General features: G+C 37.5%; 2 protein-coding genes and 1 pseudogene across 4 annotated transcripts; all 3 read left to right on the top strand.

The window, feature by feature from the left end:
* The first annotated feature begins 2,222 nt into the window (after positions 1-2,222).
* Positions 2,223-4,750, top strand: LOC112165515 (APO protein 4, mitochondrial). The gene is made up of 3 exons (XM_040506637.1): positions 2,223-2,356; positions 2,720-2,993; positions 3,353-4,750. The coding sequence occupies exons 2-3, from the start codon at positions 2,737-2,739 to the stop codon at positions 4,140-4,142; spliced, it is 1,047 nt and encodes a 348-aa protein (XP_040362571.1). The 5' UTR covers positions 2,223-2,356; positions 2,720-2,736; the 3' UTR covers positions 4,143-4,750.
* On the top strand, positions 2,257-19,974 carry LOC112165513 (uncharacterized WD repeat-containing protein C2A9.03). 3 transcript variants are annotated; one of them, XM_024302059.2, is made up of 10 exons: positions 2,257-2,357; positions 16,760-16,909; positions 17,104-17,271; positions 17,394-17,480; positions 17,594-17,728; positions 17,820-17,930; positions 18,497-18,588; positions 18,669-18,774; positions 19,038-19,124; positions 19,218-19,974. In XM_024302059.2, exons 2-10 carry the CDS (start codon positions 16,781-16,783, stop codon positions 19,629-19,631), a joined length of 1,329 nt encoding a protein of 442 aa, XP_024157827.1. In that variant the 5' UTR covers positions 2,257-2,357; positions 16,760-16,780; the 3' UTR covers positions 19,632-19,974. The 3 variants fall into 3 exon arrangements, with proteins under 3 accessions (XP_024157827.1, XP_024157829.1, XP_024157828.1); XM_024302061.2 differs by having other exon boundaries at positions 2,336-2,354; positions 16,758-16,909; XM_024302060.2 differs by lacking the exon at positions 2,257-2,357 and adding an exon at positions 15,541-15,676 and having other exon boundaries at positions 16,758-16,909.
* Positions 4,478-10,632, top strand: LOC112165519 (annotated as a pseudogene).
* Positions 19,975-20,227: the final 253 nt, after the last annotated feature.

Genomic DNA, 20,227 nt, shown 5'->3' with positions numbered 1-20,227 from the left:
ATTGTGTAAATAAGTGCTGTTTAGCTTGTTTGATTTGAGGTCTTTCTTTCATTGAAATTCTCTACCTGTTACTGTTACTGTTCCTTTTGGGGGTCCTTGCTGGTTAATCTTGGGTGACTAATAGGTGCTAGAGCATCATGTCGAGTGTAATATTTGGGAAAACTTTTCTTGCTACATCAAGAGAGGAATTTAGAATTATCTTTGAATCAGTTGTTTTCAGCTTCTAGTGTGGAAGAGGAAATTTGAAGACATGCTCTACATTTCAAACAAGACTAGCTGTTCATGGACTCTAATCACATATCTGGTGTTGGCTGTTCCAGTTTCTTATCACCAAAAAGGCACAGCCCTGAAATGGTGCCGGCAATTTGGTTAGGCAGCTTTTTGAATTGTAAAATGGAGTGTTTGAGTCTGTAATAATCAGATATTATGTGCCTTTTTTGGCTACTATATATATTGGGTACCTGCATACTAGCTAGTTATCAAATTCTACTCGAGATTTTTGCAATTGGTGTTTCCATGTTTTTGTTCTAGAACTTCAGAAGTTCACCAAGGTTATTCCATATATCGTTTCAAATATAGTTCAAGAGCAATGTTTTGGTACATCCTTTAAACGTTCTGAGCTCTAAATTACATAGTTTCATACAAAGTAAGATTCTAGCAAAGACAGTAGATAAGATGTTGGTTCTGGCATTTCAAGATGAAGCTTGTTCTGAGTGGCCCTGAAGTTCACGTGTCAGCTCCTTAAAACCTAATCAAGTGGCAGCTCTACTTGGTAGCACCTGAAGCAGCTCCAACGATTTACTTGAACTCCTACAGGTGGAATCTAGCTCTAATGTTGAAGAACCGGCTGGCCTATCATACCTATATAACTGGCCGCGGAGAACTGGCTGGTCACCCCCTCACCACCAGAGACAAGTTAGCCATGCATTTACAAGAATTAAACTTGACATCTGATAAGTCGAAGGCCAGATTGTTTTGAATTTGCCGGAGTCAACCTAAAACCGGCCTAATATATGCATATATCCGGTTGCAGGATAGCTTGCGGCCCAAGTCTTAAAGAAAAGAAAGCATCCAAAATTGAGATTGAGAAGAATGAAACAAAATCGACAAGAGACTATCTGCATCTTGATTATAATAGTGGACTCACTGGACTGTTTGCACAAGTCTCACATAAGAAATGATTTTCCTTTATTCCATTTGGTGTACAAATTAGTAAAAGTTGAAAGTAGATCCCTTGAATTAATCGGATTGGACTCGCAACCAAATTGGTTGATTTGTAGGACAACATGTCCCTCTCATAATCATGATAAAGACACATCCAGCCACTGCTTTCAAGCCTAAACAACAAAATATTCATCGTTTATGTTTACTTTTACCATCTTTGGTGAATGAAAAATATTAGTATCAATCGTTAATGCATTCATAATCATCAAAAATAGACTTTCCTAAACCGTGAAATTTCTCAGCATATCTCAAGTCTCGGCCCAAATCAATATCTCAAGGAGGAAAATTCTAGCACACATACTAACAACCTCGTATGTATATATGAAATTGCTCAACAATGCTTTATGCCCAAGTGTAGAAACAAATTGTTTGACTACTCGTTCTTTAAAGTAATTCAAAGCAAGTGAGTGTGAGCCTCTTCATCTCTGTTCCGTAAAGAAAAAAAAAACTTGAATCCGTTACCATAAATCAAGATAAAGTATGAAGACGTTACCTTCTACCTTATCGCTTGCCTAGCTAAAGTATGAAAGACGTTATCGCGACTTCTCACTCAAGGTGCATTCAATTCTCTCTACAAATGCCTAAACCCTATTGTATTCATTATTCACACAGCCTACGCACAACTTTTTCCGTCAACCAAAGTAGAAAATATTTGACAGGACTTGTCCCGAATTTCACCCTGAAATCGGGGACTAGTAAATTGGTAAATTTAGTTTCAGGACATTTACAATATTAGTGTTCTTATCGACAAAAATGGGCAAAGGAAAGAAACTAGGTAGATCTAGGGTGGACATATAATGTCTGTCCCAAAATAGAAAATCACCGAGGGAAAGGGCACAAAATATAATCGACTCTAAAATTGTAACCGACTCTCGTACAAATCCAAATACACAAAAAAAAAAAAAAACGAGATGATACGTATCCAATACATTCAACCAAAAATAAATTCACGTTCTTTTCGTAAGGTTCCCTTCCACCTTTCTCACTCGCACGACAATCCGAAAAAACCAGTGGATAGAAGATGGAGAGATAAAACAAATCCCCCAATTTCTCAATTTGGTTTTTCCCCAATTTCGGATTTTCAGATCCGGACTGCTGCTTGTTCAATTCCCATCAGAAAAAAAAAAAAAAAGGTGAATTCTTTGGTTCTATCTGGGGTTCCTCTTTTCAATTTTTTACTTATTTAACCCATTTCCCCAATTTCTGTTTACTTCTGGATTTGATTTTATTGACATGAGTTATTAGCCTTTTGATCTCTGTTTTTACACAACGTTGAGCATTGAGACTTCTCCAGTACTTTTGCTGCTTCATAATTCTGTGCATTTTGGTAAAAGCTTTATTCTTTATGGAATTGGGTCATGGTGGATTGTATTAGATAATGAGTGGAAGTAGTGTTATGAATCGATTAAAGCTTGTTACTTTTGCAAGAAATGTGGTTGCTTTATGTACTGCTGTTCTAAGCTTGGTTCTGGGTTTTTTGGATTTGATTCACTCTAGGCATACCAATAAGCTATGGCGCTGAGGAGAAAAGTGGGGGAGAGTTCGAATTTCAGTTGCAAAATGATGTTGAGCTTTTCGAGGTATTACAGCTCAAACAAAGTGGACTTAAAGAAGCTGAGGCCTATGATTCTGAAGAGAATCCAGGACCGAGCTAAGGACTATCCGGTGCAGAGCATGATACCAGTGGCCGAGGAGGTCCTTAATTCCCGGAGGCTTCTTATTCAAGGCGTCTCTACCCTCCTCAAAGTGATCCCAGTTGTGGCCTGCAAGTAAGCCCCTCACCTGCCAAGGGTAAGGGTGTTTTTTTCTTGAGCTGTGGGGATGGGAATCTGTACGACTTTTTAAGTTTTGAACTACTTGGCATTGAACTTTGACTATATTGCATTTTAACATGTTTATTTCATCGAAGAAGATCAATCAAGTCTCTGCATTTTTATACTCAATGCCGATGTTGTTTGGCAAGTCCTAGGAACTGTTGGATCATTGAATCAAGAAAATGGCTGTCGTTTAGTTGAATAAATACCTACAAGGGGCATGTCTGGGTGTTTTCGTTACCTTTTCAGTACTATATTCATTTTATTATCTTAAGTTTAAGCATTTGGTGATTGAAAAGCTCTAAACTTTGCAGATTCTGTCCAGAAGTACACATTAGCGATAAAGGTCACTTAATTCAGACTTGTTGTGGTTTCAAACGTCGTGGCAGAAATCGGGTTCATGAGTGGATGACTGGTAGTTTGAAAGATGTACTTCTTCCAGTAGAGGCATTTCACTTGAAGCACATGTTCCAGGGTGTTATCAAACATAACCAAAGGTTTGATTATGACCGTGTTCCTGCAGTTGTTGAGCTGTGCTGGCAAGCAGGGGCAAATGATGAAAATCTGTATTCTGGTACTTGGAACCCAGAAAGTGATTGTGTTGCTGTTGAAGGAGCTGAGTCATTGTCACCTGCTGAACTCACTCTGGTTGCCAATGGAACTTTGAGGGCCTGGGAAATACTTAGAAATGGCGTGAAGAAATTGTTGATGGTTTATCCAGCAAAAGTGTGTAAAGACTGTTCAGAAGTCCATGTTGGGCCATCTGGGCATAAGGCGAGGCTTTGTGGACTTTTTAAGTATGAGCATTGGCAAGGAACCCACTTTTGGAGAAAAGCATCTGTAAATGATCTTGTTCCTCCAAACATTGTATGGCGGAGGCGGCGTCAAGATCCTCCTGTGCTTTTGAATGAAGGAAGGGGCTATTATGGGCATGCTCCAGCAGTAGTAGAACTATGCGCACAGGCAGGTGCTATTGTGCCTTCAAAGTATCGTTGTATGATGAAAGTGGAGGGTTTAACTTCAGTTGTAAATCAAGGTTTACCCCCTCCGCCATTTAACCTGACAGAACCATACAGGTTACTCCATCCGAAAGATCATGTTTAAATGCAGTTGATACTGTCCGTGGGAAGTTGACACTAGCGGAAGCTCCCTTATGTAGAATTACATAACTGAGATGGATAGTAATCTAAAGTCGGAAGTTGAAGCCTCAAAGAAGCTCCATATGACATTCTGATATTGATTATTCACACTGATTGTAGCCATCAGATGAATGGGGATGGAGTCTGAAATATGATCCACATCTATATTGTTTTTGATTACCTTGATGATTGGTCCAGTCACCTTCTTGTGTTTAACACAGTTACATGAGCGAAGAATTGAAGATTCTATTAACAATCACATGAGTCATGAAGATAGCTCAGTGAAAATGGCCAATATTGCGCCATTCACTTGGAGCATGTAAGAGCTGAGAAACTTATAGTTCCGTTCTTTTTCTGAGGGATGGTTTTTTGTAGGCAAGTTGCTCCAGAAAACAATGAGCCGAGAGAAAGGAAGGCAGGCTATACATTGGAAATTAAAGTAAGCCTCTTGTACTTTGGTGAGATTATAGATGGTTAATACAAAATGATAATAACCGAAATACTTATTGCAGTTGATGTAATTTTTACTGTTCTGGTGGTTTTTAATTATAACTAGTCCCAAATTTTGATTTTTATCTTTTCCACTCTACTCTTCCTGAGTATTAGTATCCACTGCGATAGACAGTCCCTTTAAATACATATATAGAATCTCCATCTTCTACACCATGCCACTTGAGGCTACAATTGTCACGCATGGTCCTCTGCTTGTGTATGAACAAATAATCATCAGCAGGAAGAAATTTACTGCTCAAAAGTAACTGCATCAATTCATTAACTGTGCTTGCATCCTCCATTTTCAAAGGAATACTTGCTGAATTAAGTAAACTCAAGGAAGTTTGTACCACTATACTCAATCTTCTGGACGGAGGGCCGTCTTTGAGATAATTCATGGTCTTGAGGAACAAAGCGATCTCAGAAAATTCACATATCCCATACTCACTTAATTTGTGAAAATCTTCTTCCAACTCAATTCCAGAAAAGAAGAGAGACATTCTTTTGATCGTTGTACCGTCAATAGTGTGGATTTTTTCTTTTAGGCTACCAACTGTCTCTGTTCTGAATACCTCTAACTGATGCTGAAGATTTTACGATAATCTGAATCTGAGTGGACTGGTTTACATGAGGTTCCATGCATTTGATGGTGAGGTCAATTTTCGTACCTTCAGTGACAATTGGATAGTCTTCCATGTCTAGTGTCTCTTCTATAATGAGGTTTGGATACGATGGGTATATGTAACTAGTTCTCTGCAAGTGTGCATATAGAATTATTTTTTGGAGTTCTCTATACATTTGCTACTGTCATAATTCACTGGAGTTCTGCAGCAACTTTCAAGATACACTTCCAATGCTAGAGGCCACCATAGCAAAATAAAAGATTCACACGCACACATATTCGAAAACCAATTCACACATGAATAGAAATGACTACTGAAAAAGCTAAATCAATAACATCCACCTCACGCACATTTGTATACAATTAGTTCTCTTGAATAGTTGCGTCATAGCACTGGATACACTCGTTTGTATGTAAGAATTTCTCGTCAACGGGAATAAAAGTTGGGTCGTCCTCATTGTAGACCAAAGTTGAGACTTGAGATGGGAAAGTCCCCAGCATAATATAGCTACTTCTGAGTCCTAAATTTCCAGTATAACAAAAGGTGAGCTCTGATGGTTTTCTTTTTCTTCTTCTTTGCTTATGTATGTTCATACAGTACCTGATTGTTATGGTTACGCTTATGTTTTTGCTAGTATAATCATTGTCTCTCCATTTTCCGTTTTGTTATCTGCTTGATGTTATTGTCCAATGATTGAAAGTTTGAAACAATTTTGGCAATCAAGTTGGTCCAATCATGTGAAATGAATTGTATATGAATGTTTTATGTGCTGGTGAGAAATTGCAGAAGATTGCTTAACTCAGAAGGTAAATATGTGTGGTCTAGGGAAGAAATAAAAGTAAATAAAAAACAGCTAGGGTTTTTGTCAAGTTGCCTCCGTTAAAGTCTCAATCTTTGGATTTAAGAAACAACTCAGCTATTCTTGTTCTGGATTCCTTTGAGCTGCCTTTGATGGTGTCATGATGTGTGCTTTTGGTAACTCAGTGACTCGTGCATTATAGTGAAGGTAAAATGCACATTATAGATAAAGTACTTTTTAGTGATTTGTGAATTGCAGTCAAGTCCACAAGCTGATGATTACTGATATGTATCTCATAAATTATGTTTTGGTTATTTATGAGTGAAATTTGTTTCTAATTATTTTATGGATAGCTGTTCATACCTATTCACACCTTGTAGGTTGATTTGTTTCTTTGCTGATTGTTATGTAACTGACTTAAATACTTTTCGTGCTAGTTGTGGCATTGTTGATGAAATGGAAGATGTTCAAGATGATGTGGGTGGCGAACTTCGTGGTAGAGAATTGGCTAGCTTGGAGTCTGATGCTCATGAATCGGACTATGTGGTATGTGGATAATTTTATGTTCTGTGAGAACACATCAACTTAATATTGACTTTCATATGTTCAAATTTCTAGACTTTTGTATTAGCATTGAACCTTTGCTTGTTTCTCTCTGGTTATCTCATGCAGAATAGTGAAGTAGATGATACCACTGATGCTCAAGCAAGTAGAGCAGAAGACACCCAAGGTATTCCTTGGGATAGACTTAGCATTACTAGAGAGAAATACCGGCAAACTAGGTTAGAACAATACAAGAATTATGAAAACATCCCTAATTCCGGAGAAGGGACAGGGAAGGTAAAAACCGCTATTGTCTTCTTTTTGTTAGTTGTTTACTACAGTGAAAATTTCAACTGACTCGTAAGAGTATTGGATCATGATTTTCCTCTCTATGGTAAACAGGACTGCAACATTTCAGAAAAAGGATCTTTATATTATGAGTTTCAATGCAACACAAGATCAGTGAAACCAACTATCCTTCATTTTCAGGTGTGCTGAGATGAACATATATTGTTACTTACCGGCTAATGTTTTCTGCATATGTTGTGAATCCTGTCTCATGCACATACCATCTAATTATTAATTATGTTTTCATTGATATCTTATAAGTAGCTTAGTTGGCTCAAATGATTTAACCCTCATTATTGCCTTAATAACAAAAATTTATGGAAGTCTATAACAGTTGTTTTACATACTCCGGGTCTTTAGGTAACCTTAACTAACTAGCCATCCCCTCTAAAATGCAGAGAGTGCATTTTCAAAAGTTGCAAGAGGAATACCAAAATGCTTGAGTTGTAACCTGTTAGAGAGATTTCCTCTCCTATTCAAAACTGATTGCATAACTGCACATCAGTTTTGTAATCATAGCATTCAGTAGTGTTTATAGCATTTGTAACAGCTTGTAATCTTTACATTGAAAACTGTTATAACTCTTGTAACAGTCGGCCATATGTTAGCTATATATATCTGTAAATTGTAATCCTATTAAATCAATGAAAACCATTTTCTACATGGTATCAGAGCGGGTTATCCCACGTGTGCATGCCTCACGGCCACACGAGCTCCACGTCACCCAAAGTTGTCCACTTGTATGGCTTGAAAATTCGCCACACGTGCGGGGGCGTGTTGAGAGTACATACATCCCACATGGGAAAAATGGGACCTTGCTAGTGGGATAATCATGGCATTTTCTTTGGACCTCAGCGCCAACCTGCTTCTCTTGCTGCCTATGCTGATGCGGATTGGGCTGGCTGTCCCGATTCTCGTCGCTCTACATCCGGATATCTTGTCTGTCTTGGCACCAACTTGGTCTCTTGGTGTTCTAAAAAGCAGCCCACCGTTGCTCGTTCCAGTGCTGAGTCTGAGTATCGTTCCTTGTCTCATGCTAGTGCTGAGTCCACTTGGTTAGCTTTCTTGCTCTATGAGCTCGGTGCTCGCATTCAGTATCCTATCCTCTTGCATTGTGATAACCTTAGTGCTACATATATGGCCTCTAATCCCGTGTTTCATGCACGCACTAAGCATATTGAACTTGATTATCACTTTGTTAGTGAGAAAGTGGCTCTTGGAAGCCATCGTGTTTGCTTTGTTCCCTCTGTTGATCAACCTGCAGACCTTCTCACCAAACCTCTTCATAAGCACCGTCATGTCTTACTCACACGCAAACTTGTCGGTCCCGGACCGCCAAGTTTGAGGGAGGGTGTTAGAGAGATTTCCTCTCCTATTCAAAACTGATTGCATAACTGCACATCAGTTTTGTAATCATAGCATTCAGTAGTGTATATAGCATTTGTAACAGCTTGTAATCTTTACATTGAATACTGTTATAACTCTTGTAACAGTCGGCCATATATGTTAGGCTGTTAGTTATATATATCTGTAAATTGTAATCCTATTAAATCAATGAAAACCATTTTCTACATAACCAAATATTTTAGAATTATATAGTTTCATTGTTAAGATTCTGTCTACCCACAACAAGAAATTGACTTGAGCTAGGCTGGCGTTGTGGTAATGGAACCGCTTGATGTGGTTCTTTTGATTAATATCTCTCTTATTTGCTTGTTGTTGCAGTTGCGTAACTTATGTCACATTTTTCTGTCATTCCTGTCTTCATCAAGTTGCGAAGCATCTGAGGTTCTAAATGTTTCAGGACATGTCACACCATCAGAGGTGAGTGATTTTCAGATCACGTTTCTTTGACAAGAAAATTTAATTAGTCGGAATTGATGCTTTTATATATATATATATATATATATATATATATATATATTATCCCTTGTAGAAACATCCTGGAAGTCTCTTGGAAGGATTTACACAGACTCAAGTTAGTAGTCTTGCAGTGAAAGATAAGTTGCTAGTTGCCGGAGGATTCCAAGGAGAACTTATTTTCAAGGTGAGTTACAAATGGTTATATGAAGTATAGTAAATTAAATTATGAATGGATCATATAGAACAGGAGTGCTTATTCAGCAGTTGCAAACCTCTGGTATTCGGTATTCCCGAAGATTCCCTTTTACTTTTTCCTTTGGAAGAACAAATGAATTATATAATCTTTGACTTGCCTGCAGCATCTTGATCAACCTGGAGTTAGCTTTTGTTCGAGGACAACTGATGATGATAATGCCATTACAAATGCTATTGAGATTTATGACAATCCCAGGTGCTTGTTCTTTATTATTATTATTTTTTATTTTTATTTTTTAATAGAGGCTGGAAGTCTGAAACTTCTTATTTCCAAAAATGAGCTTAACTGATCTAGTCTCTTTGAATTTTACAGTGGTGCAGCTCACTTTACAGCCTCAAGTAATGATTGTGGAGTCAGAGACTTTGATATGGAGACACTTCAGCTTTCTAAGCATTTCCGTTTTCCTTAGCCAGCGAATTTGTGTTTCCTGCATTTTATTTCCGTTTGGTTAAAATTATTGGATGTCAAATTGTTATTTGATAATTGATAGTTATATTCCTTGCACTTCCTCCATGGGCGGTTGTGTTTTCATTTCTGCACTTGATATGTCATTCTTCTTGAACTGTGAATCTCAAAATGCCTTACTTTATTTCAACCAATGCTGTTTTTCGGTTGGCTACATTCTACGTGTAGAGACATGGTCACTAATAGCTTCCTACTCTCAACTTTGAAACAATGCTGAATTGCCATACAGTATTATGCATTGTACGTGTGGAGACCTAGTCACTAGATTCTCACTATACTGAACTTTAGTAAACTAAGATACGCTTTTATGCTGCTTCTTTTTTTGTAGCATACTTCTCTGAGTCGTGATGGTAAACTTTTTGTGATAGTTGGTGACAATCCAGATGGGATGTTGCCATGTTGGTCGACTCTCAAACTGGCAAGGTGGTATTTACTTTACGCTTTTGTAAACTTACTTTAGAGGCAGGAATTGAAGGTTTACTGATATGGATGAGATTCTTGTAGACGGTGACGCCTTTATGTGGACACTTGGATTTCTCGTTTGCATCAGCGTGGCATCCTGATGGTGTCACCTTTGCTACTGGGAAGCAGGACAAAACCTGTCGGGTTTGGGATGTTCGAAACCTATCCAAGTCAGTTGCTGTTTTAAAGGGAAACCTTGGAGCTATTCGGTCAATCCGTTATACTTCTGATGGTCAGTATATGATGATGGCAGAGCCAGCAGACTTTGTGCATGTCTATGATGTGAAAAGTGGGTATGAGAAGGAGCAGGAAATCTATTTCTTTGGTGAGATATCTGGCATATCATTCAGTCCAGACACAGAGTCGCTTTTCATTGGAGTGTGGGATCGTACATATGGTGGTCTTCTCGAGTATGGAAGACAGAAGTGTGTTGCTAAAGGGATCCTGATATTTAACTGATCAATTCGTATCATATTTTGTGATCTTTTCGTTTTGTTAGCTCAATTTCATATTTGTTGGATGTAATTGTGGGACTTCTATATCCTGTGATATCCTTGCAGATCAGTGAAGTGAAAACTATATCGTGTAGACAAGTGTTGTTTAACTTGTTTGATTTGAGGTCTTTCTTTCATTTGAAATTCTACCTGTTACTGTTACTGTTCCTGGTGAGGGTCCTTGTTGTTTAATCTTAGAGTGACTAATTGGTGCTAGATCATCATGTCGAAGGTACAATTTGGGAACCTTTTCTTGCTACATCAAGACAAGTTTTCGTTGAATAACTTGTTTTCAGCTTGTAGTGTGGAAAAGGAAATCTGAAGAGATATGCTCTGCATTTTGAACAAGACTCGTTGTTCATGGAGTCTCATCACATATCTAGTGTTAACTGTGCCAGTTTCTTATCACCAAAAAGGCACAGCCTAGCTGAAATGGTGCTGGCAATTGGGTTGAATTCCTAATCTGGAATGACCGAGTCAAGTAATAATCAGATGTGTGCCTTTTTTGGCTACTATATTGGGTTACCTGCATACTAGCTATATGTACCAAATTCTGCTTTAGATCGTTGCAATTGGTAATGTCCGTATCTTAGTTCAAGAGCATCAAATAGTAAATGAAGCAGCAATGTTTTGGAGCATCCTTTAAATGTTCTGATAGTAAAGTTCTTAAGGTTTTAAGGAGCTTGTCCAAAAAAAGGTTTTAACGAGCATCCTTATTATTTTTTTTTTTTGAAAATTTTAAGGGCATCCTTGAAACTTACATGGTTTCGTACAAAGTATAGTTCTTAGCAATGATGGTAAATAAGATGTTGGTTCTGGCATTTCAAGATGAAGCTTGTTCTGAGTGGCCCGGCCCTGAAGTTCATATGTCAGCTCCTTAAAACCTAATGAAGTAGCAGCTCTACCTGTTAGCACCCGGAGCAGCTCCAACGATTTACTAACTCCTACAGGTGGAATCTAGCTCTAACGTTGAAGAGCTGGCTGGCCTATATATCTCATAATATTGGATACCAGTTACCCTCGTTGTGGTGAACTGGCGGGTCACCCCCTCACGATCAGAGACAAGTTAGCCATGCATTTACAAGAACTAACTTGATATCTCATGATTGAAGGCCAGATTGTTTTGAATAGGCCGGAGTCAACCTAAAACCGGCCTAATCTTCATTTATACCTGGTTGCAGGAAAGCTTGCGGCCCAAGTTTTTAAAGGAAAGAACAATATATATAGGGGAATCAACATCCAAAATTGAGAATTGACAGGAATGAAACAGAATTGACAAGAGACTACCTACATCTTGATTATAATAGTGGACTGTTTACACAAGTCTCACATGAGAAATGATTGCCCTTTATTCCATCTGGTGTACAAATTAGTAAAAGTTGAAAGCAGATCCCTTGAATTAATCGGATATGACTCGCAGCCAAATTGTGGTTGATTTATAGGACAACATGTCCCTCTCATCATCATAATAAAGACTCTGATGTTGTAAAGGAGTTTCATACTAGTGGTTTGGTACATTGTTCAACTCTGATGTTGTTGTAACTTCTGTTTTTAGAATGGCCAACTGCAACTTGTGAGAGTGGCGAGTGCAAATTACCAGAGAGCTGGTATGTTTACTACCAACTTTGTAACTTGTTGCGAGCACTTTCCGAAATTCACCTATGAGACTCGAATATATCATTGGATCTTGTTGTCGGCGCGAACAGTTAAGTTGATCTTTTATATGGGACCAAGCTTCATTAGAGGTAACTACTTATGGTGGTGTTGTCGCAAACATTTTATCAATGGCATTAAGAAATCAATATTTATCAAAAGAAATTGATGTATTCATTTTCAACGTACAGTCATTGGGGATTGAAATCAATTTGCTAAATGGGACTTATGTTTATGTTTTGATCTATGTTTACGTACTGTCAATGGTAGTACTTTCAGATACAATGATGGATTTGTGTACGTGTCATATCTCTTTTGGTTGTAGTCTCGAAATTTGGCAAGAGGAGAAAATTCAAGCCAAGAGAAACAATAGGCCGGGTATTCAGAGCAAAGTTGGCCGGCGCATATTAGTTATATTAGCATGCAATTACATGAACAAAATAGTTTCCTAATATCCCAAGGAACAGTTGAGATTAGGCGATTGTGGGTTATCCTTGTGCAAAGATTAATAATTTGATCGACGGACAATGAGAAGTTATACTGTTGTTGAATCCCATAATACAATTAAATAAATCTGCCATTCACCCTTTACGTACAGCTCACGCCATTGTCATTCCAACAAAATCTGTTCAATTGATTTGAGTCATTTGACATAATAAAAGATTCTCAAGTTGAACGCTAGTCAGGTTCAGCTAAATTTCTTCGTACTAGTTGATCTGGTAGAGATTGATTCGTAGGAATAAGAGTTGAGCAGCACCACGTTTAGAAATTAAAAAAGAGAATAATAAATCTATAAAAGAGGAGTCAGCTTCAAATCACTTGAACAAAAGAAAGAGTTTGCTCTTCTCACCTTTCCCCAAAGTCTGTCGAACATGCAACAAGTAGAGCAAAAGCTCCGTCCATAATATCTGAAATTCCTTATGTATTAAAATTTGTTAATCTATAAATCCATACGAAAATGTCTCAAAAGTCTAATTCTCCCACATTTGTTCCTCCCAAGTGACAATTTTCCCAATAAGTCTGTGTTTCCCCCTTTTTATTTCCCAATTAAAAGTTTTTTTTTTTTTTTTCGTTTTTATTCCTCCTAACTAGAAGTTGGGTCATCCGCATTGAAGACCAAAGTTGAGACTGAGATGGGCAAAGTCCCAGCATATGAAGCTACTTCTGAGGGTCATTGTCTACCTGTTACTGTTACTGTTCCTTGTGAGGGTCATTGTTGGTTAATCTTGGGCGACTAATAGGTGCTAGAGCATCATGTCGAAGGTAAAATTTGGGAAACTTTTCTTGCTACATCAAGAGATGAACAGAGAGTTTCAGCGAATCAGTTGTTTTCAGCTTCTATGTGGAAAAGGAAATTTGAAGACAAGCTCTTCATTTCGAACAAGACTAGCTGTTCATGGACTCTAATCACGTCCAGTGTTGGCCGTTCCAGTTTCTTATCACCAAAAAGGTACAGCCCTGACGTGATGCTGGCAATTTGGTTAGGCAGCATTTTGAATTGTAAAATGAAGTGTTTGAGTCTGTAATAATCAGATATTATGTGCCTTTTTTGGCTACTATATTGGATACCTGCTTATTAGCTAGTTATCAAATTCTGCTTGAGATTTTTGCAATTGGTGTTTCCATGTTTTTTTTTTTTTTTTTTCTAGAACGTCAGAAGATCACCAAGGTTATTCCATCGATCGTTTCATATATAGTTCAAGAGCAATATTTTGGTACATCCTTTAAATGTTCTGAGCTCTAAATTACATAGTTTCATACAAAGTAAGATCCTAGCAAAGATGGTAAATAAGATGTTGGTTCTGGCATTTCAAGATGAAGCTTGTTCTGAGTGGCCCTGAAGTTCACGTGTCAGCTCCTTAAAACCTAATGAAGTAGCTGCTCTACATGGTAGCACCCGAAGCAGCTCCAACAATTTACTTGAACTCCTACAGGTGGAATCTAGCTCTAATGTTGAAGAACCGGCTGGCCTATCATACCAATATAACTGGCCGCGGAAAACTGGCTGGTCACCCGCTCACCAGCAGAGACAAGTTAGCCATGCATTTACAAGAATTAAACTTGATATCTCAAAAGTCGAAGGCCAGATTGTTTTGAATTTGCCGGAGTCAACCTAAAACAGGCCTAATCTTCACATATATCCGGTTGCAGGATAGCTTGCGGCCCAAGTCTTAAAGAAAAGAAAGCATCCAAAATTGAGAATTGAGAAGAATAAAACAGAATTGACAAGAGACTATCTACATCTTGATTATACTAGTGGACTCACTGGACTGTTTGCACAAGTCTCACATAAGAAATGATTTCCCTTTATTCCATTTGGTGTACAAATTAGTAAAAGTTGAAAGTAGATCCCTTGAATTAATCGGATTGGACTCGCAACCAAATTGGTTGATTTGTAGGACAACATGTCCCTCTCATAATCATGATAAAGACACATCAAGCCACTGCTTTCAAGCCCAAACAACAAAATATTAATTGTTTACGTTTACTTTTACCATCTCTCTGGTGAATGAAAAATGTTAGTGTCAATCGTTAATGCATTCATAATCATCATAAAATGGACTTTTCTAAACCGTGAAATTTCTCACAATGTCTAAAGTCTCGACCCAAATTAATATCTCAAGGAGGAAAATTCTAGCACACATACTAACAACCTCGTATGTATATATGGAAGTGCTAAACAATGCCTTATGTTTTGCCTTTTCTCTCCCCAGTGTAGAAACAAATTGTTGGACTACTTTTTCTTTAAAGTAATTCAAAGCAAGCAAGTGAGAGCCTCTTCATCTCTCTTCCGTAAAGAAAAAAAATTTGAATCCGTTACCATAAATCAAGATGAAGTATGAAAGTCGTTACCTTCTACCTTATCTCTTGCATAGCTAAAGTATGAAAAACGTTACCTCGACTTCGCACTCAAGATGCATTCAATTCTCTCTACAAATACCTAAACCCTATCGTATTCATTATTCACACAGCCTACGCACAACTTTTTCCGTCAACCAAAGTAGAAAGTATTAGTGTTCTTATCGACAAAAATGGGCGAAGGAAAGAAACTAGGTAGATCTAGGGTGGACATAGATGTGTGTCCCAAAATAGAAAATCACCGAGGGAACGGGCACACGTATAACCAAAACCCTAAAATTGTTACCGACTCTCGTACAAATTCAAATACACAAACAGATATAAAATACAAAAAAAAAAAAAAACGACATGATACGTATCCAATACATATGTATATCAGTATATATACACACAAACAAAAATAAAGTCACGTCCTTTTCGCAAGGTTCCCTTCCACCTTTCTCACTGGCACGACAATCCGAAAAAACCAGTGGATAGAAGGTGGAGAGATAAAACAAATCGCCCAATTTCCCATCCCATCCCATCTCTCTCTCTCTGGATCTCAATTTCTCAATTAGATTTTTCTCTTCGGATTTTCCCCAATTTCGGATTTTCAGATCCGGACTGCTGCTTGTTCAATTCCCATCAGAAAAAAAAAAAAAAGGTGAATTCTTTCGTTCTATCTGGGGTTCCTCTTTTCAATTTTTGCTTCCGAATTCGAACTTGAATTTTGGGGATTGGATTGTGGATGTGTTATCTGTTGTTTGAATTTGATTTTGGATTTTGGGGTTTGCTGGTTCAATTGTGTTCCCCGATATTGGTTTTTGATTTGTTGGGTAATTTTGATCGGCGGCGAGGGAAGCTTGTTAAACGTCGTCGTTTTCCCTGAAGTTGAACAAGTCGTTCGTATTTGTTTTGATAATTTTGGAGTGTTTAATTTTTTTTTTTTTTGTGTGGTGTTGTTTTGATTTTTGAGTGCAATTGTAAAATTGAGGAATTTTTTTTCCTGACTTTTGGATTAGGGTTTTGGTTTTCGGATTGATTTTGTTCTCTAATGGTTAAAGTTTGTGTGCAAATGAGTTGTTAGAACCATGTGAAGCAGTGAATTGTGTTTGCATGTTTTATGTGCTGGTGGGAAATTGCAGAGGATTGCTTAGGTCAGAAGGTTTATATGTGGTGAGGGAAGAAATGAAAATGAATAAAAATGGGGGCTTTGTTGAGTTGCCTCCATCAAAGTTTCCATCTTTGAAATTAACAAGTAATACAGCATTGCTGGTTAAGTGTTTATTTGAGCTACTTTTGATGGTGTCATCCTGTTTGTTTCATTCCGTAAGTATATCATGGATGAGATGCATGTTTGAGTGCTCGATTTTTCTTTTTTTTTTATAGAGAAGTTTTTGTCACTGTTGAACGTGGAAGAGCTTGTTTCTTTGTAGCTTGCGTAGTCCAGAAACTTCATTATAGATTGACTTGTGTGTTGCAGTCAATTGCACATTTAGAAAATTACCATTACATATGAATAAACTACTCCATTAGACATGTTTTGATTATTCAGTGGTGAAACTTATTTCTGAGTACCTTATGGATAGCTATTAGCAACATCACAACATGAGTAATGTAGTCATTAAGTTTAGCTATTAGCCAGTAAACCTTTTCACACCTTCCTGTTTATAATGTAGGTTGATTTATACTATTTCTTTCTTTGCTGATTGTCAAGTAACTGGCTTGAATATTTTTTGGTGCTAGTTGTGGGTTGTTGGGAAGAATATGTCCCACTACGCTGGTTACGTGGAAGATGAATATGAAATGGAAGATGTAGATGATGATATGGATGACGAATTTCGTGGAAGAGACCTGGCTGGCTCCGAGTCTGATGTTGATGAATTTGAATATGCGGTTAGTGATATATATTTATGTTCTATGTGATATATACAGATAATGACACTTTAAAAAAGTTTGCTATATATATCTTACTATTTTTGCAATACCCTTTTATATGGTCAAATTCGAATTTTGTATGAGCAGTGAATGTTTCTTGTTTCTTTGTGGTCACTTATCTATTTGGAAATATTTTTGTTGATCTTCTGCAGAATAGTAAAGTAGCTGATACAACTGCTGCTCAAGCAAGAAGAGGAAAAGACATCCAAGGTATTCCTTGGGATAGACTTAGCATTACTAGAGAAAAATACCGGCAAACTAGGTTAGAACAGTACAAGAATTATGAAAACATCCCTAATTCCGGAGAAGGGTCAGGGAAGGTAAAAACCATTTACCATTTTTCTATTGATTTATTTATTTTCAAAGTTCTTTGGTTATGTGGAAGTATCAACTTTGGCTCTTACGAGTAATTTGATCATGATTTTCTTCTCTTGGGTAACAGGATTGCAACATTACAAAGAAGGGATCTGTATATTATGAGTTTAGACGTAATGCAAGATCAGTGAAATCAACTATTCTTCATTTTCAGGTGTGCTGAGTTCAAGCATGTATTATTACTTGGGCTATGCTTGCTTTCTGGTAATGTAGCCTATTGATGTGGTTTGTTTGACTGAATGTTCTTTCACTCGCTTGTTGATACAGTTGCGGAACTTGGTCTGGGCTACATCAAAGCATGATGTCTACCTTATGTCACATTTTTCTGTCATTCATTGGTCGTCATTGAGTTGCAACAAGTCTGAGGTTCTAAATGTTTCAGGACATGTGGCACCATCAGAGGTGAGTGTTTTTTATGCAACTTTTTTATTATATCTTTTTATTACTTGACAATGTTTCACTGGTAATTGATCCATTTATACTCACCATGTAGAAACATCCCGGGAGTCTCTTGGAGGGATTTACGCAGACTCAAGTTAGTACTCTTGCAGTAAAAGATAAGTTGCTGGTTGCTGGAGGATTCCAGGGAGAACTTATTTGTAAGGTGAGTTACTAATAAATTTATTTATTACATCAGATAAGTTACTAAATCACTTCTCAAAATGTATTTATTGCATTAGAAAACCAGTATTGAATGATAATGGATGAGTGCTTATTTACTAATAATTTTATTTATTACAGTAGATAAGTTGCTAAGTCACTTCTCAAAATGTATTTATTGCATTAGAAAAACAGTATTGAATGATAATGGATGAGTGCCTATTTACTAATAATTTTATTTATTACAGTAGATAAGTTGCTAAGTCACTTCTCAAAATGTGTTTATTACATTAGAAAAAACAGTATCACTGAGAATGGATGAGTGGTTATTTGTAAGGTGAGTTACTAAATTTTTTATTTATTGCATGGGATAAGTTATTAAATTACTTCTTGTAATATATATATTACTTTAGAAAAGCAATATAACTAAGAATGGATGAGTGCTTATTCAGCAGTTGCATACCTCCAGTATACTCTTTTGGTCACTCCACTGTGCCAGATGATTCATTTTAGTTTAATGTTTTCCTTTCGAAGAACTAATGAACTATTTAACCTTTAACTGGAATGCAGCATCTTGATCGGCCTGGAGTTAGCTTTTGTTCAAGGACAACTTACGATGATAATGCCATTACAAATGCTGTTGAGATTTATGATGGTCCCAGGTGCTTGCTCTTTTCCTAGGGATTAGATTTTCTTAGTTCCAGACATGAGCTTAAACTGATCTAGTATCTACGAATTTCAGTGGTGCAGTTCACTTTACAGCATCAAATAATGATTGTGGAGTCAGAGACTTTGACATGGAGAAATTTCAGCTTTCTAAGCATTTCCGTTTTCCTTGGCCAGTGAATGTGAGCTTCCTGCATTCTGCATTCTTTTAGTGTTTGCTTAACATTGTTGGATGTTTAAGTTATTATTTATTGTTGCTTGCGCTTCATGGGCGGTTTTCTGTAATAATTTTTTTTTTCCCTCAAGTGTATTAGTTACTTTATTACGTGTGGTGACCTAGTTATTAAGTGCTTGCTACTTCCAACTTTAGTAAACTGTTGTTCACTAATTGCTTCCTACACTGAGTTTACTAAGCTACCTTGCGCTTTTATGCTTTCTTCTGTAGCATACTTCTTTGAGTCCCAATGGCAAATTTCTTGTGATTGTTGGTGACAATCCAGATGGGATGTTGGTGGACTCTCAGACTGGAAAGGTAATTTACTTTTCACTTGAAAACTGTGTATTAATGTTTATCCATTTGGAGCCTGGACTTGAATGTGTACTGATCTGGATGAGATTCTTGCAGACAGTGACGGCTTTATCTGGGCACTTGGATTTCTCATTTGCATCAGCGTGGCATCCTGATGGTATCACCTTTGCTACTGGGAACCAGGACAAAACTTGTCGGGTTTGGGATGTTCGAAACCTATCCAAGTCGGTTGCTGTTTTAAAGGGAAACCTTGGAGCTATTCGGTCAATCCGTTATACTTCTGATGGTCGGTATATGATGATGGCAGAGCCAGCAGACTTTGTGCATGTCTATGATGTGAAAAGTGGGTATGAGAAGGAGCAGGAAATCGACTTCTTTGGTGAGATATCTGGCATATCATTCAGTCCAGACACAGAGTCACTTTTCATTGGAGTGTGGGATCGTACGTATGGTAGTCTTCTCGAGTATGGACGACACCGGGATTACTCTTACCTAGATTCTCTTATTTAAGTTGAATGTGCAACCTGCGAATAAGTGTTTTGGTGTTGCTGATTCATGGGTGCAACTGTGAAAGCCTAGTAGCATAATTGACGCTGTTGAAGAAGAGGGTGTAGGTGTATATTAGTATCATTGTAATTCTAGTGTTGTTTGATGTTCCTATCCATAAAGTGTGTAAAAGGGAGGAATGTACAGAAGGCTGAGGCCAGAATATTCCAAACAAATAGGAAAGACCAGGGTGTCTTTAGGGTGCAAGGGTTGTCTGTTTACCTTTAGAAATTTTATCGTAATATAAGACTTGTTATGTGAGACCTGAGAACCTATCAATCATCCAGTTGGTTTCTTGGATCCTAAATGATGTGTTTCATGTCCCATGTAAATTTGAAATCTTTTTTTGCCTAACCTTTAACTTGTCGCACTACTATATCTCTTCGTTTGAATCCATGAAGCGCTCAATAATAAGCATTCAATCTCGGATGTCTACAATCTTGATTTCCCGTTACCTTTAGCTTTGTTTGTATGTAGTAAAGAGGAACAGAAAGAAGTGTTTTTGCCATGAAATTTCAGGTATGACCGTATGAGCTCCTTTTCACATGGTCAAAGTTTTA

Source organism: Rosa chinensis, chromosome 5, assembly GCF_002994745.2.
Source record: "Rosa chinensis cultivar Old Blush chromosome 5, RchiOBHm-V2, whole genome shotgun sequence".
In the NCBI taxonomy this organism is placed as follows: domain Eukaryota; kingdom Viridiplantae; phylum Streptophyta; class Magnoliopsida; order Rosales; family Rosaceae; genus Rosa; species Rosa chinensis.
The sequence above is the reverse complement of the archived record's forward strand: the minus strand, read 5'-3'. Positions and strand labels throughout refer to the sequence as shown.